This window comes from Balaenoptera physalus, assembly GCF_965194825.1.
Source record: "Balaenoptera physalus genome assembly, chromosome: 11".
NCBI lineage: Eukaryota > Metazoa > Chordata > Mammalia > Artiodactyla > Balaenopteridae > Balaenoptera > Balaenoptera physalus.
The window spans coordinates 30,387,930-30,403,561 of record NC_138896.1 but is presented as its reverse complement, the minus strand read 5'-3'; the positions used below and the strand labels follow the sequence as shown (position 1 = coordinate 30,403,561).

Sequence of the window (15,632 nt, the reverse complement as noted above, 5' to 3'; positions counted from 1 at the left end):
CTCTGACCTGACAGAGTCAGATTTATGACTCTTATTCATACCTTGGTGTGGTTTTAAGTCATGGGATTACCTCTCTCCTGGCTGACTTTTCACTTCGTCAGCCTTTCAGCTCTCGTTCAGCAATGAGGGAGCCTTTGCTTTCACTCAGGCAGAGGGACCTGGCGTTAAGGGGCATCAGCTCTTGGGGTTGGACTTTGTGAAGCAGGTTTGAGACTGGCATCCCTTTGGGGGTGGGGAGGGCCATGTGGGACTCTCTCTTTGCAAGGAGGGTCCTGGGCTCTGGATTGATGAGGCTCCTTTGGAAATCTCCCCCAAGATCTAGAAAAGCACAAGGACCCCCTCCCTGTCATTAGCTCCAGAAACAAGCAGCTCATTACTTTTCAGGGGTCAAAGTCTCCTCCAGGAACTCCTCGATCTTATTGACGTCCGTCTTCACGTCCCCGTTGAAGGTCAGGAAGGGCGGATGGGTGCCAGGGGCGAGGTTGTGCAGGTCGGCTGGCTTTCTGCGGAGAGAGCAAGGTTCAGGGGGTGGCTTATACCAGGACACTTCACGGACAGGGAAGCCCAGGGTGCACTGTCCACTAGATGCCCGTCAGCAAAAACAGGCCCGGTGTGGGGTGTAGGGCAGAGGAGGTTGGAGAGATTCTGGAAGGATGTGGTGTGACACAGGATATCCGACCAGTGGAATTCAATGAGAGAGGAGCAAGTCGGGATGGACTTTGAAAAAGCAGTGTGATCACAGGTGAATATCTAAGCTAAAACCAAGCTTCCGATACCCAGGGGGGAAGTTGGGCTTTGCTTTCAAAAGGTCCTTCACCCATTAGCTTTACAAAAATGCACGAGGCAGAATCCCAAACTTTAAATATTCATGAATTCAGTCACGCTTTTACACTAAGAACGATCTTCTCTGTACTCTAAGGTTTGCGCAATGGGAAGGAAGTGACCTTGTGTTTGACATGGGTCCCTATTCACGTCCAAGGGTGAGCTTCTGGGCTCCCCACAGCCGGTCAGAATAGAGGTGCAGAGATGGAGCAAAGCGAGGGGAAGAAGGGCTGGCGAATGGATGGAGGGAAGTGGGCAGGGAGAAGGCTGCACAGAGGACAGAGGGAGGAAGAGGAGAAATAATGATGGAAGCTTCCCCGGGCAGGGCTGGAACACCAGAGTCACCCCAAACGCTCTCTCTGAGAATGCCACACTCCTTGTGGGAGGCAAGCGTGGAAAACATTAGATGGAGGAACCGAAAAGGAGTAAACAACGGGGAAAAGGAGTCTGTAATGAAACACATTCCTGGCGTAATCAGCTTGGGAGGGGAAGAGAAGAATTTCAATTAAGGTGCCCCTCCCACGTCCTTGCCCAACACGCACACTCTCCAGCTGCCTTCTGTGGCACTTGGAACTCCTCAGACAATTGACACTGAAAGCATTTCTAAAATCTAATTTCCTTAGTCCCGGTGTTTACTTTGTGAGTGTTCTTCCTTTCAGACATTCTTTACCTTCTCCTCCTGTTTTTGAAAGCTCACCTAAGGCAGCAATGCTTGGGTTCTCAGCAGGGAGGGAAAATCTATACTGATTTTATTTTTCAGCAATGACTTCTCTGTGGCTTAAAGATCCAGAAGTTATTAAGGACGATTTTTTTTTTCTAGGACTCAAGAGAACAATGGCCTCTGGAGTCTGGCATCCTTGGGAAGTACTGCCCTGACTGCTGTAGCCCAGCTGACGTTGCCAATGGACACTGGTCAGGGGTGGCCCCCTCTCTTTGTTGACTCTCTTCAGTAGTTATGAAATTATGTAATTAGAACTTAATTACATATTGCCAAGTCTAACTTACAGATTATTTAATGTATATCAGTTCTCCTTCCCTGCCTGGATTGCCAGCTCCATGAGGGCAGGACAATGCTAAGAAGAGCCAACATGTGTGGTGCTCTTGCTAGAAGCCAGCACAACACAATGCAAGTGGTCCATGGCCTGCCTCCTCAGATCCTCACAATAACTCTAGAAACAAGGCATAACTTTTTTTTTTTTAAGAATACGCATTTTAAATTTACTATTTATTTATTTATTTTATTTATTTTTGGCTGTGTTGGGTCTTCGTTTCTGTGAGAGGGCTTTCTCTAGTTGTGGCAAGCAGGGGCCACTCTTCATCGCGGTGCACGGGCCTCTCACTATCGCGGCCTCTCTTGTTGCGGAGCACAGACTCCAGACGCACAGGCTCAGTAGTTGTGGCTCACAGGCCCAGTTGCTCCGCGGCATGTGGGATCTTCCCAGACCAGGGCTCGAACCCGTGTCCCCTGCATTAGCAGGCAGATTCTCAACCACTGCGCCACCGGGGAAGCCCAAGGCTTAACTTTTATCCCCATTGTACAGGTAAGGCAACGGGCTCAGAAAACAGAAGGTTCGAGCTCACTCCACCAATACACGGTGGTGCCAGGATAAGAAATTAGTTTTATTAGGAATTGCTAAACTTCACTGTATCATACATTTTAAAAATTCCTTGATTCATATACATATATATATATATATAAATTTTTTTTCCAGTAAGAAATTCTCCTTATCTATAAAACTGGAGTCGTGATACTTGCCTGGCCCACTTCAAAGGGTGTTGGCAGGATCGGATGTGACAACAGCTAGGAAAGAGCCTTGTAAGGACCTAAGGAATGATGGGGTGGCTCCCTCTCCCATTCTGATCCCCAGCCAAATACGAGTCTACTTTCACAGATGATACTCCAAAGACCTCCTATTCTCCACTGAAGGAAGCCAATCTTTCCAACTGTATGCAAGTCTGCTCTCTGTAGTTGTCACAGACAATATCTGCATTTCGTGTGTGTTTTCATTCATTTGACAGAAATTAGTCAGGGCCCCAAATGAATGAATTGGCTGCTATGGCAGATACAAAGAAACTTAAAACATGATCTCGACTTGCCCTTGAGGAATTGAAGGTCTGATGCGAATGACAAAACAAATTTCATAACTGATGTGTCCTGAAGAGCGTGGCATTTGAACCAAGAAGATCGGGTTTTTAGTGGCAGCCCCTCCAATTCCAGGTGGGCACCTTGGACAAGTCATTTAAATGCGTCTGTCTTGGTTTCCTCATATAGAACGAAGAAATAAGATCTCCTTCACAGGGTTACACTTTATGTGATTTTTTATGGGAAAGCACACGCTAGTTGTAAAGCATCAGGATTGTAGATATCGTAAATTGGTGAGATGCAAAATGGACCATAGATGCTGGGTGAGTCTGGAGGGAGGCTGAGTGATAGATTTGCCTGAGAGTGGTAGGGTGGGAGGGGGAAGCTTCCCAGGGGAGGGGGTTGCTTCTGGGGGCTGTGCACCACCTCTCCATTCAGGAAAAACAGAGAGCCTCTGTGAGACAGAGGAAGCATCCCAGGCAACGGCTGGAGGCCAGACGGACAAGGGCAGCAGAAGGTGGTCCAGCCTGCCAGAGGCAGATAGGTCCTGGGAGATAATGTTGGGAAGAACCAAGGCAAAGACAAAGGAGGGCTGCAGATGCATTTATGCTGCAGGCAATGGGAAATGTCAGGAGGTTTTCTGAGTAAGGAGAGCCATATGATTAAAGGATTATTTTAGGAAGAATATCCTTATGAAAATATAAAGGATGGATCAGAGAGAGACAGAGAGAAACCAGAAGGATGAAGACCAGTTTGAAGAACAGAGAAACAGTCCAACTGCCAGTGGTGGGACCCACACCACGTGTGGGCTTTGGGAATGGACAAGGGAGCCTGGAAGTAAGAGACAGCACGGTGAGAGAATGCCCTGGGCTTGGCGACTGACGGACAATGGGGGTGGCAAGGGAAGGGAGCTGGAAACGTTTCAGTGCCTAGAAAAATGGAAGAACAAAGGAATTCAGGAGGGGACCCCAATTCAAAGGGAAAATGAAGGTACAATTTTTGACACACAGATTTTAAAGTGATAACAGAAAATGCAAGTGGAAATATCTAGAAGAGAGCAGGGTTCTGGGTATGGAATAATTGACATAAAGGTGACAGGGAGAGTATGCTAAGCTCACTGGGGGAAAGCTGTGGCAGGTGATAAATACTCAGGGAGTGAGCCTGAGCCAGTCTGCATTTAAAGGACAGGCGGAGGAGAGGAAAGAGAAGAAAGATGGAAACAGTGCGGCTTGTGATGGTGAACAATGCCCGTATTTTTAACGGCCATTAAAACTGCACTTTAAAAGCAGAACACTGGTAACTCTCCATCCCAGTCTCTAATCCAGAACTCTCACACTAAGGAGTTCTAAAGATGGGAACATAGTGGGAGAAATGGTCTGGATCCCAACTCCTTGGAAACTCAACCTCTCGCACCTGAAGTCCGGCTGGGGTCACCTAGGTTGCGGGCACTAGTAGGACCAGAATGGCTCACTCCCAGATTTTTAGATGCCGTGCCCATCTCTGTGCCAGACACTCTCAGTCGAGATACCCATTGTCCATTCCCTCCTTCTTCCTTGCTGATCGGGACTTGCTCTGTTCCAAGGGTGTTGCTGGCTTTTGCAGCCTCCCTTGTAACTAGGGGTCTGGCCAACAAGGTGCGAGCAGGAGGCTGCTGGGAGCCTCGAGGTTTTCGCCCTCCCTCGTGGAAGAGCGTCTCTTCCTGCAGAGAAACATATCGCTCATGAATGCAGCATCCTTTACCTTTTCAGATCCACAGTGGTGACATTGAACACAACTCCTTTCAGCCAGAGGATCATGAAGAGGCGCTGAGAGAAGGGACAGTTGCCGATGCTTTCCCCATCAATTCCAGCCTAGAAAGAAGAGCACCAGAGTCCTGAGTTAGCTTGTGCACATTAGCAAGAAGGGATATAGGATTATAACAGCCAGAGCCCAGTCTGAGCAGAACCGAAAGTCCGTGCCCCAGCCTTACTTTAAAGTTGCCCTCTAAGATTTATCCTTGTCTTCCTAATGTTTATGCAAGGTGACACCTGGCACAGGGTGAGGGCTCAATAAACACGTGCAGAACTGAATGTGAGTTTCCAGCATGGTGATTATGGAGAGTCATAACTTTCTAAAACCATTAAACCTTTGAATCTCAGGGTAAAAAGAGACCTTCAACATCACATAGTCTTAACACAAATGATATCGGACCAACTTCTCTACTCCCGAGTAATCATTTCATCTATGCTTGAATATCTCCACTCACTGGCAATGTGTATCTCTCAAATCAGTCCATTCTAGGACAGTTCTAACTATTTCTAACCAGTTCAAACCAAAGGAATGCTTTCCTTTGGTTATACCTCGGCAAAGTATGTTCCTCTGTAGTTTATCTTCTACCCTTTGGTCCTTGCTCCGTGAAGATGTCACGAGTACAGATCCTCAGATTTTGACCCTATCTCTTTCTATCTTGTCAGCAGGCTCAAGACGTTAATCAATGTCCCACTTAGTTCTGACTACTACTTGACCTAGTGTCAATAAACCATTCATTTGTTAAATTATCCTTTTGCTCAGCGAATACGTACTGACCATGTACAAGGCACTGGAAGAAATTACACAAGGGATTCAAAACTGTATTTAATCGGGAGCTTATGGCCTCCTGTGGGGTGGGCTGGGGGATGAGATGGGAACACATAGAAAACCATGACAGATAGCATTATTGAGGACCTCCACACTTCTGCTCCCCACATTTCCCCTTCTCAGTACCCTCCTCAAAACAGCAGATTTTTTTTTTTTTTTTCTGAAAGGCAGGTCTATCTTTACCTCTGAATAGGCTGCAGAGATGTGAATTTTATAAAGAATACACTTTCAGCAAACATATGAACAAAAAGTTTGGGGAGCTGATCTCTGTGTAATTTTTTTCCAGTGAGTGGTTTATTGGCCCCAAAATGGTACTTGGAGGGAGAAATCACCCACTCATTCTAGTTTGCTGTTGGCTCCCCTGGAAACCATGGTGGCATCAGGACCAGGCTCCACTAACAGGGAGGGTTCAAAGAGGAAAGGCCCCCCAGCCTTGCTTGCAAAGCTGTCAGCAATCCAACCAACATCCTGGAATGGGGGCTTACTAAGATTTCTTTTTCTTTTTTTTTGAAAGAGAAGGAGAAAAAAACTACCCTCCAAGCTCAGCACATTAGTTTTCCCCTCGAGGTTTGTTTGCTGTGGGGTTCGGGTGGGAAGACAGGTTTGTGTCCTTATTTCTACCTGGCCCATCGCTCCCAGCAGAGGCTCAGGTTTATAATGGAAAACTGGCGCCTTTGATGGTATTGCTTGTAGGTAATTGCTATGAAATTACAGTTATTTTACCTCTCTCTTAACTCCACCCAGAACCCCATCCTGATTCAGTTCTCACTTTCCTTAGTGCTGGAGACAGACCCACCCTGAGTGTTTCAGACACCACGGCTAGGTTATAGAAAATCAGAAAGGTGGAGGGCAACAGGGTGGGCGCCACCCCTGCCCACAGGGCTAAAGTTACTGATAAAGCCACACTCAGACAGGCGACTATGAATTTAATAATAGCTCGTTGCAAAACTTGAGTTGATGACATCAGTTCCCTAAGACTTTCTTTCCCAAGAAGCACTCATCTGACAGGTTCCTGGTCCTTTAAGACATCCTCACAAAGGAACTTTTCCCCAGGGCCGGTTATGGTGTAAGTGACAAGTGGAGAATTAAAAAACAACAAAAAAAACAAAAGCCACGGTCCACACACTCTCATCTGTTTTACCTCCGGGGGTGGAGGCTGGGGTGGAGGTGGTCATAAGGGGATTGAAGGAGGTACTACTGAATTATTGGAATTCTTATTAGCTGGACCCAAAATTCATATAATAATGTTAATAATACCAACGAATGTCTATATAGTCAGGCACTGTTCGAAGTGCTTTACGTATATTATTAACGCATTTATTCCTCATGCGAAACCTGTGTAGTGAGATAGTGTCACCATTTTACAGATGTGGAAGCTGAGGGGAAATTACAGAGAGGGGAAATCACTGGTCTGAGGGTCCCTGGAATGAACCCAAGCGATCTGGCTCCAGATTCTGAGCTCTTAACTGCCATACTCAGACTCCACCCTGAGGACCCAGCCCAGACGGGTAGCACGTTCACCCAAGGTCACAGAGCAGGAGGCGCGGGTGCCGGATATGCGTGAGGCATCCCAGCCTTCAGTCCACGTGCCACAGCTCTGCGGGCTGCTGGTTGTCACAGCTCCCCACATTTCCACTATTGTCTTATATTATGATTCTAGACCGAGTAGATAAAAATTGCCGAAAGACCAAGAGAAATAATATGCGAGGATTTTATGATTTACCCTTACTGTCTTTGCATCTCTCTTGAAGCTTCCCCTTCCCTTCCCTTTTCTTGTGCTAGGAACATTTAACATGAGATCTACCCTCTTAAAAAATGTTTCGGTGCACAATGCAGTATTGTTGACTGTAGGTCCAGTGCTGTAAGCAGCTCACTTTGCTCAAATGAAACTGTATTCCCGTTATTAGCAACTCCCCACTCCCCCCTCCCCTTGCCCCTGGCAACCACCTTTCCACTCTTTGATTCTATGACTTTGGCTATTTTAGTTACTTCATATAACTGGAATCACGCAGTATTTGTTTTTCTGTGATCAACTTAATCCGTTCACCATAATGTCCTCGAGATTCACCCATGTTGTTGCATATTTTAGAATTTCCTTCTTTTTTAAGGCTGCATAGTATTCCACTGTGTGTGTATACCACAGTTTCTTTATCCATTCATCTGTCAATGGACATTCAGGCTGTTTTCATATCTTGGCTATTTAAATCGTGCTACAATGAACACAGGGGTGCTAAGATCTCTTCCAGATTCCAATTTCAATTATTTTAGCTAACTACCTGGAAGTTGGATTGCTGTATCATATGGTAGTTCTACTTTTTATTTTTTGAGGGCCCTCCATACTGTTTTCCATAGTGGATGCACCACTTTGTATTTTCACCAACAGTGTGCAAAGGTTCTAATTTCTCCACATCCTCACCAAGACTTGTTGTCATTTGTTTTTTCCAGAATAGCTACCTTGACAGGGGGCGAGGTGAGATCTCATCACAGTTTTGATTTGCATTTCTCTCATGATTAGTGACGTTGAGAATTTTTTCATATACCTGTTGGCCATTTGTATGTCTTCTTTGGAGAAACATCTATTCAACTCCTTAGCCATTTTTCAATTGGGTTATTAGGGTTTTTTTTTTTTTTACTATTGAGTTGTTTAGTCTCCTCTTTTCTTCCTTCACAACTCACCAGTTGCCCATGGAAACCATCTGCTAAACTCATGGGTTAAATGTGGTGAGCTTGTGGCAACCACTTAAAACATTAACCAAAAACTTGGTGGGGCTCAATGGGACCCCAGGCCCTGAAAAGTATGAGGGAAAATCCAGATGGGCTGTGGTCCAAAGAGGCTCTGAGCAATGTGGGCTGGGGACAGGCAAAAACATGGTGTACTGGGTTGAATAATGTTCCCCCCAAATTCATGTCCACACAGAACCTGTGTGCATGACCTTATTTGGAAACAGAATCTTCACAGATGAAATCAAGTAAAGATGAGGTCACGCTGGATTTGGGTAGGCCCTAAACACAACTGGTGTCCTTATAAGAAGAAGGAAATTTGGACACAGACATAAAGGAGAAGGTCATATGAAGAGAGATTGGAGTGATCTGTCTGCAAACCAGGGAACACTAAGGATGGCCGGCAGACCCCAGAGGCTAGAGGAGACAAAGAAGGGGTCTTCTCTAGAGATTTCAGAAAGAGCATGGCCCTCAGGACAACTTGATTTCAAACTTCCAGCCTCCAGAACTGTGAGAATACATTTCTGTTGTTATAAGCCACCCAGTTTATGGTCATTTATTTTGGCAGCACTGGGAAACGAAAGCAAACAGTAGGGTCAAAGGAGAATGGTGTACAGCTACTGGCAAACTTCCCAAGTTCACAGTTCTGCTTTGCCATGGGCCTCGCGTGCACACAACTGCCAGCCAGCTATGACCCCAAAGTACGGTCTGTTCCCTAGATATAGTAAATTTATTTACTATTAAGCATATATACTATACTATACCTTGTTATACTATAGAGTATTATATACTATATTAAGTTGTAAAAAAACATAAAATATTATACACTGTATAATACTACATACGATAATAGTAATAGCATGATGTAATTATATAGATTGTATGATTATACTTTATATGTTGTATGCCAGCTAAGTCATATTATATATTCTAAAATATTGCCGTCCACATAGTCTCTCCCCCATATGGTGAGCTTGGCTATCCCCAAAACACGACTATGTTTTATTCACGTTACCTTCAGCAGCAACAAGCACAGGTACCTGAAACTGAGTTGATATTCAGTGCCTGTTAGAACGGATACATGTTGAGGGGAGGGTGATATTGCTCCACTTTTGTGGCTTGAGTATCCCAAAATTTTGACGTTGGCCCTCTGAAGAGCATCCTGAGAAGAAAGCTTGGGTTGTAGAAGACATTATAGCAGGAGATCATGGTTCTCGACCCACCTCTGCCTGTAATTCACCGTGTGACCCTGAGTCTCAGTCTTTGCACTTACAACTTCCCTCAGTGTTGTGAATTCAAGTGCCTAATGAAATTAAGCAGTTTAAGACAGCAGTTCTCAAACTTTTTGGTCTCAGAATCCTTTTATGCCTTTCATGATTGGTGAGAATTCCAAAGAGCTTTTGTTCATGTGGGTTATAGCTATCGATATTTACTGTATTATAATTAAAGCTAAAAAATATTTCAAATATTTGTTTACTCATTCATTAAAATATAATACTAATAATAAAAACATTACATGTTAACATAAATAACGTTTTAATTAAAGAAACCATCTATTTAAAAAAAGAAATTTAGTAAGTAGAGTGGAATTGTTATATTTTTACAAAATCTTTAAAGTATGACTTAACAGAAGTTGGCTTCTGCATTCAGTCTTTTGCTACTTGGTTGAAGTATATGAAGAAAATCTGGCCTTACCCAGATATGTAGTTGGAAAAGGGAGGAGTAATTTAATAGCCTTTTCAGATAATTGTGGGTATTTTTCTTTTATACCACACCTAAACTCAACAAGTGGTAGTTTCTTAAAGGTTAGCTGATAGGTGGAATTTGAAACCCTATCAATGAAATTCTTCTGTTCCACTAAAACCCATTCATCTATCTCATACTTTGAATGGGTCTTTTACCCATGAATGATTTTGTCACATCACAAATTCATCTTTTGGAAAATAGCATTTCACGGAGTTAAACAGATCTTCCAAATGGTGATACATCTCTTTACACAGTAGCAAAATATCTCCTTCAGTAATATCACCACCAAGCTCATCAGAAAAGTTTAAGCAAAAAGAGGCTGTCAAGATCCTGGTGGCAAATACCTGTTTTCCAATATTCTCATTTTCTCTTGAAAGCTTGTCTTTTATCATTGGCAATGAATACTGTCAGCTGTTAGTCTTGAAATGACAAGCTCATTTCCTTGATTTCCCAGGAAATGTCTGGCAAATAAATACCAAGTAGTAAAAACCACAGTTTTTCTGCTGGTTGTCTTTCAGGTAAAAACTGTTCCGCGAGAGAAACTTCTGGTCACAGCTCAATCGCACAAGTGCTTCTCCTGAGACAACCATTGTGCTTGGCAGTGAGGCCAAACAGCTGGATGTGCATTTCCCGTTTCATCTGCCAGAATGTTTAAAACACATGTACTTGTGAGTTGAGATTTAATTACATTAGATAATTTTTACTGCTTCATCAAGATCATTCACAAACGAGACTGGCTTTTTTTTTTTTCTGTCCATGCATGACTCCTCCGTTATACCACTGCCTCTATTTGCCCTAAAATGCCACAAAATAGTAACCCCAGGGAGAAATGATGACTTTGAAAATAGTTGTGACCTCTCAGCACCCTCCGCCAAAGGATCTCATGGACCCAGGAGTCCATGAACAACGTTTGAGACCTGTTGGGATAAGATACCCCATGAACAGACCAGGTACATAGAGCTTCCTCTCCAGACAACAGAGTGAAGTTGATAATTGCCCCCAAATCATTTGAGGGCACCAAGGTCCAGAAGAGGGAAGAATTATTCAGAAAGGATCCAAAAAGGAATAGCAGAATGGGGAGAGACGACATCTAAGCTTGACAGATGTCGTGTCCCTTATCAATTTATTGTTTCCCAGCTCTGAAGGCACCCTTCAATAAATGCTGGGTGAGAAAGAGTGGCAATTCCTTTCGGCATTTCTAAAGTGAGCACGGAGGTAGGATTTCCCAGAAGAGAGGACTGCAGGGACCCTGCAGGAAGAGGGGGCTCTTCTGCTGCCTCTGGCATGGGCTGGGGGTCAGCAGTGAGCCTGGCCCCCGCCCCAGCCCAGAACGTGATCCCTCCGGCTCCCTGCAGCCTCATCCTGCTGCTAGCCCCCTGGACACAGAAGGCAAAGCCTCCACGTAGCCTGCGTTAAGTCTGCCTGCGGCTGGGGTGTCCACACAGATCTGCCACTTACTCTGCAAGCCCCGTGTGGCCTGAAGCCCCCCTGTTCCCGCCGGCACCTGGACCCCACTGCACACCTATGCCCCCATCGCTGACCGTCTGCGCCCCTCCTGAACTCTGGAGGGTGGCTATTGCTTGCCCAGCGACTCCAAACCAGCTCTGGCCTTGCCAGACCAGTGAACGCCTATGCTTTCTGCTGGGCTGACCACACTTCTCCTGTGAGAGTTGAAACCCTTCTAAGTTTGTCATCCCTTGGCTATTCTCCTTCAACTCTAGGGTACCATGTAGTGTCCTTATATGTAATGGGTACTCTTTTATCATAGTTAACTATTGCTTTATGTTAAACTCCTGCTAAAATCACTGTGTGGTTTCTCTCTCCTGATTGGACCCAGACTACGACAGATGCTTAAACGTCAGATATTTCAAAATGGAAGATTTTTAGGCTATTTGTCTGATTCCTTTAAAAATCTCACAAGGTTAAGTCCTAAATGAGGTACTAGAAGAAAGAAACCTGAATTTTCTCCAGAAAGTTAATTAAGTCACTATTTATGTCACATTTCAACTTTTTGTTACTTTAGTCCATGAAAACTATCCTTGAAGACTCAAGTGATTAAAAATTTTTTTCAAGTTACAGATAAAAATTCTACAACAGTTGGACAAGAACTGACCTCAAGGATGATATGGTCCAGCTCTTTCTTTTTACTGGTAAGGAAATAGGCCCAGAAAGTTTAGACGTTTTGCCCATGGTTGCACAGCCTGGTCCCATGGCAGAATCTGGGATATAATTTTTGTTTTTAATGCTGCGCCGTGACTTATAGGATCTCAATTCCCCGACCAGGGACTGAACCTGGGCCATGGCAGTGAAAGCCTGGAATCCTAACCACTATGCCACCAGGGAACTCCCAGGGTTACAATTCTTGATTCCTAATTCCTAGCTTTTCTCTATGCCAGGCTGGTTTTTCTCTTATGGAAAGAGTGTTGAAGTGACAAAGACCACAGGAAGAGGACTTTCTTTGGATATAAAATGACTCATCTTTATAGCACTAAACTGATTCATATCACGTGGAAGAGAAAATTTTTCTTCATAGTAGCAATATTTGGATCTGCCCACTTTCTCTTATTTATGTAAGTCAGAAAATACTCCTTACTATGACTATTTTTTTTAATACCAAATTATCTGCCGTTCCAATAATTTGGTTGGTCAGCCTCCCATGAACAGAGATGGGATTTGGGGCGGTATGTGGTCCGCTTGAAGATGGCGAGTTCTACCCTTGAAGAAAACAACATTCTTTTTCTCAGCAGTCACATAAGGTTTACTGGGGTCACTCAGGCATTTTTCATTCAATAAGCAGTCAGGTAATAAGTATACATTTGAGGCTTCAGAGATTCTCAGCATTTATCTGAAGCTGATTATAAAGGCTGAATCAGCTCTACGCAGAGGGCTGCCTATATAATATAATGTCATATGAGGAATTTCAGGTGTATTAGTCAGGGTTCTCCAGAGAAATAGAACCAATAGGATTTGTGTGTGGATAGAGACAGAGATAGATAGAGATAGAGATAGAGATAGACATAGAGATAGAGATAGAGATAAAGAGAGAGAGAGAGAGAGAGAATTGCCTCCACCCAATTGCGGAAGTTTGCTGAATCTAAAATCTCGTGGGCTATGTCATCAAGTTGGAGACTCAGGGAAGAGTCGCAGGTCAAGTCCAAAGGCAACCTGCTGGCAGAATTCCCTCTTCCTCAGACGTTGTCAGTCGTTTCTCTATTAAGGCCTTCCACTGACTGGATGAGGCTCACACACAGGATAGAAGGTCACCTGCTTTCCTCAAAGGCTACTAATTTAAATGTGAATCTCAGCCAAAAAAAACACCTGCCTAGAAACAGTCAGCATAATCTTTGACCAAATATCTGGCACCACAGCCTAGCCAGGTTGACACATAAAAATTAAACCTCACACCAGATGAATTTAAAAATATTACGTGAGACAGGTAACCCATCAATTTAGTACGTGTCATCAACACCTCAGCTTGCCAGATGGTTTTATAAACAACTGAACATAGTTATGTAAATATCCCCTCCCAAAGGAACTCGTAGGCTCCATGCCCAGAAGGCTACTCAGCTCAAGTGTCTGACTAAGAGAGCAGGGTCCAGTGGTACCTTGGACCCTGAGTTACCAGCCTGGTCTGATAGTGGCTTTGGGGCCAAGGCTGCGTACAACTCAATGTGTTGCGTAACATTACTGTGCTTGAGGCCCCTTGGGAGTGACCTTCAACCTACGCTGAGCTTCAGGGCTTTCTGCACTGAGTCTGTACTCGCCCTCCTGTTCGTTCACACACCCTCCGAGAAAGAACTGCCCTCTCCAGCCCAACACCACACCCTAACACCATGCCCCCTTCTTTCCACTGCTACGTGTTTTCCTCCCTATTCTTTCATGTCCAAACTATTTGAATAGGTTACTGTGTCTCCCTTAAAATTCTTGCCAGTCCTACTTAACACCCTCTTCTTTTTTTTTTTTTTTAATTAATTAATTTATTATTTATTTATTTTTGGCTGTGTTGGGTCTTCGTTTCTGTGCGAGGACTTTCTCCAGTTGCGGTGAGTGGGGGTCACTCTTCATCGCAGTGCGCGGGCCTTTCACTGTCGCGGCCTCTCTTGTTGCGGAGCACAGGCTCCAGACGCGCAGGCTCAGTAGTTGTGGCTCACGGGCCCAGTTGCTCTGCGGCATGTGGGATCTTCCCAGACCAGGGCTCGAACCCGTGTCCCCTGCATTGGCTGCAGACTCCCAACCACTGCGCCACCAGGGAAGCCCCTTAACACCCTCTTCTAAAGCGATTCTTTCAGTCACTTTCTGGGACTAAGCAATTTCCCTTCCTTCCTTCCTTCCCTCCTTCCTTCCTTCCTTCCTCCCTCCTTCCTTCCTTCCTCCCTCCCCTCCTTCCCTTCCTTCCTTCCTTCCTTCCTCTCTGACTTACCCTTACTGGACTCTGGTAGCTAGAACTTTTGATTATCTCTTCCTCTTAAAACTCAGCCCTCTGCTGCCTGCCTTGTCACCTGGTGCCTCTCCTGTGTCCAGGGCTGGCTTCACACACATGCCATCTGTGCGGATGCACGAGACCCTGAGCGCAGAAGGGCCTCACACTTGGCTTAATGCTCTGTTTTCGCCGTCTCGAAATTTTTTTTTTTTTAATTAATTAATTTATTTATTTATTTATTTTTGGCTGTGTTGGGTCTTCGTTTCTGTGCAAGGGCTTTCTCTAGTTGCGGCAAGTGGGGGCCACTCTTCATCGCGATGCGCGGGCCTCTCACTATCACGGCCTCTCTTGTTGCGGAGCAACAGGCCCACGCGCAGGCTCACTACTGTGGCCCACGGGCCTAGTTGCTCCGCGGCATGTGGGATCTTCCCAGACCAGGGCTCGAACCCGTGTCCCCCGCATTGGCAGGCAGATTCTCAACCACTGCGCCACCAGGGAAGCCCTCGAAATTCTTAATCGTTTTTGAACAAAGGCTCCCTCGTTTTCATTCTGCAGGGGGCCCCACCAGTTGCAGCCGGTCCTGCATGTGACTCTCCTGTTCCTTTACTGACATCCTCCTCTTCCTGACCTTTGCCCTCTCAGCTAATTGCTCTTCCCCCGCCATACTTTGTACCCTTTTGAGAACTCATCTACTCCTGAGACCATGATGATCTTCCCCAAGACAGCAAGAACTCTGGCTTTTCGACCTATAAACACGCTATTTACCCAGAGCTTAAAAAGAAGGAAAAGGAAAGAAAGGGAACGAAGAAAAAGAAAAATGCTGAAATGCTGCAGGGCTTGCTTGCTTTAAGTCTTCCTTCTTAGTTCCTTCTCCTTTCCTAGTGTTCTCACTCTACTGTTATGTATTATTCTAGAATTTGCTTCATTTCTATTAGATAGTTTTGCAGTTACTAGATACGTCAGGTTTTCTTATTAGTAAGTCAGACACTATTCCGTATTATTTTTTTTGATACCAAATGATCTGTCCTTCCAACCATCTAGTTGGTAAGCCTTCCATTAGCATGGATGTGACTTGGTGACTTGTTTTATTTTGGTTCTTTTTTTTATGAAACCCTAGGAACCCAGTAAGGGCTCAAGAAATGTAAATTTGATTGCCCTGGTATGTCTTCCAAATGACTCCATCATGCTTAGCAAGGCAGAATGGCTCTCATTCATATCAAAAAC

At 44.8% G+C, this 15,632-nt stretch overlaps 1 protein-coding gene across 2 annotated transcripts in view; it reads right to left on the bottom strand.

Annotated features, from left to right (window-relative positions):
* The window catches only part of LOC309637613 (chloride intracellular channel protein 5), a 112,344-nt gene that overhangs the window by 52,670 nt on the left and 44,042 nt on the right, over positions 1-15,632 (bottom strand). For both annotated transcript variants that reach the window (XM_082412510.1, XM_082412511.1), the window contains exons 2-3: positions 4,646-4,755; positions 378-503 (exon numbers count right to left, since the gene is read on the bottom strand). In XM_082412510.1, the coding sequence (XP_082268636.1) occupies positions 378-503; positions 4,646-4,755 (236 nt within the window). The remainder of the gene's footprint in view (positions 1-377; positions 504-4,645; positions 4,756-15,632) is intronic.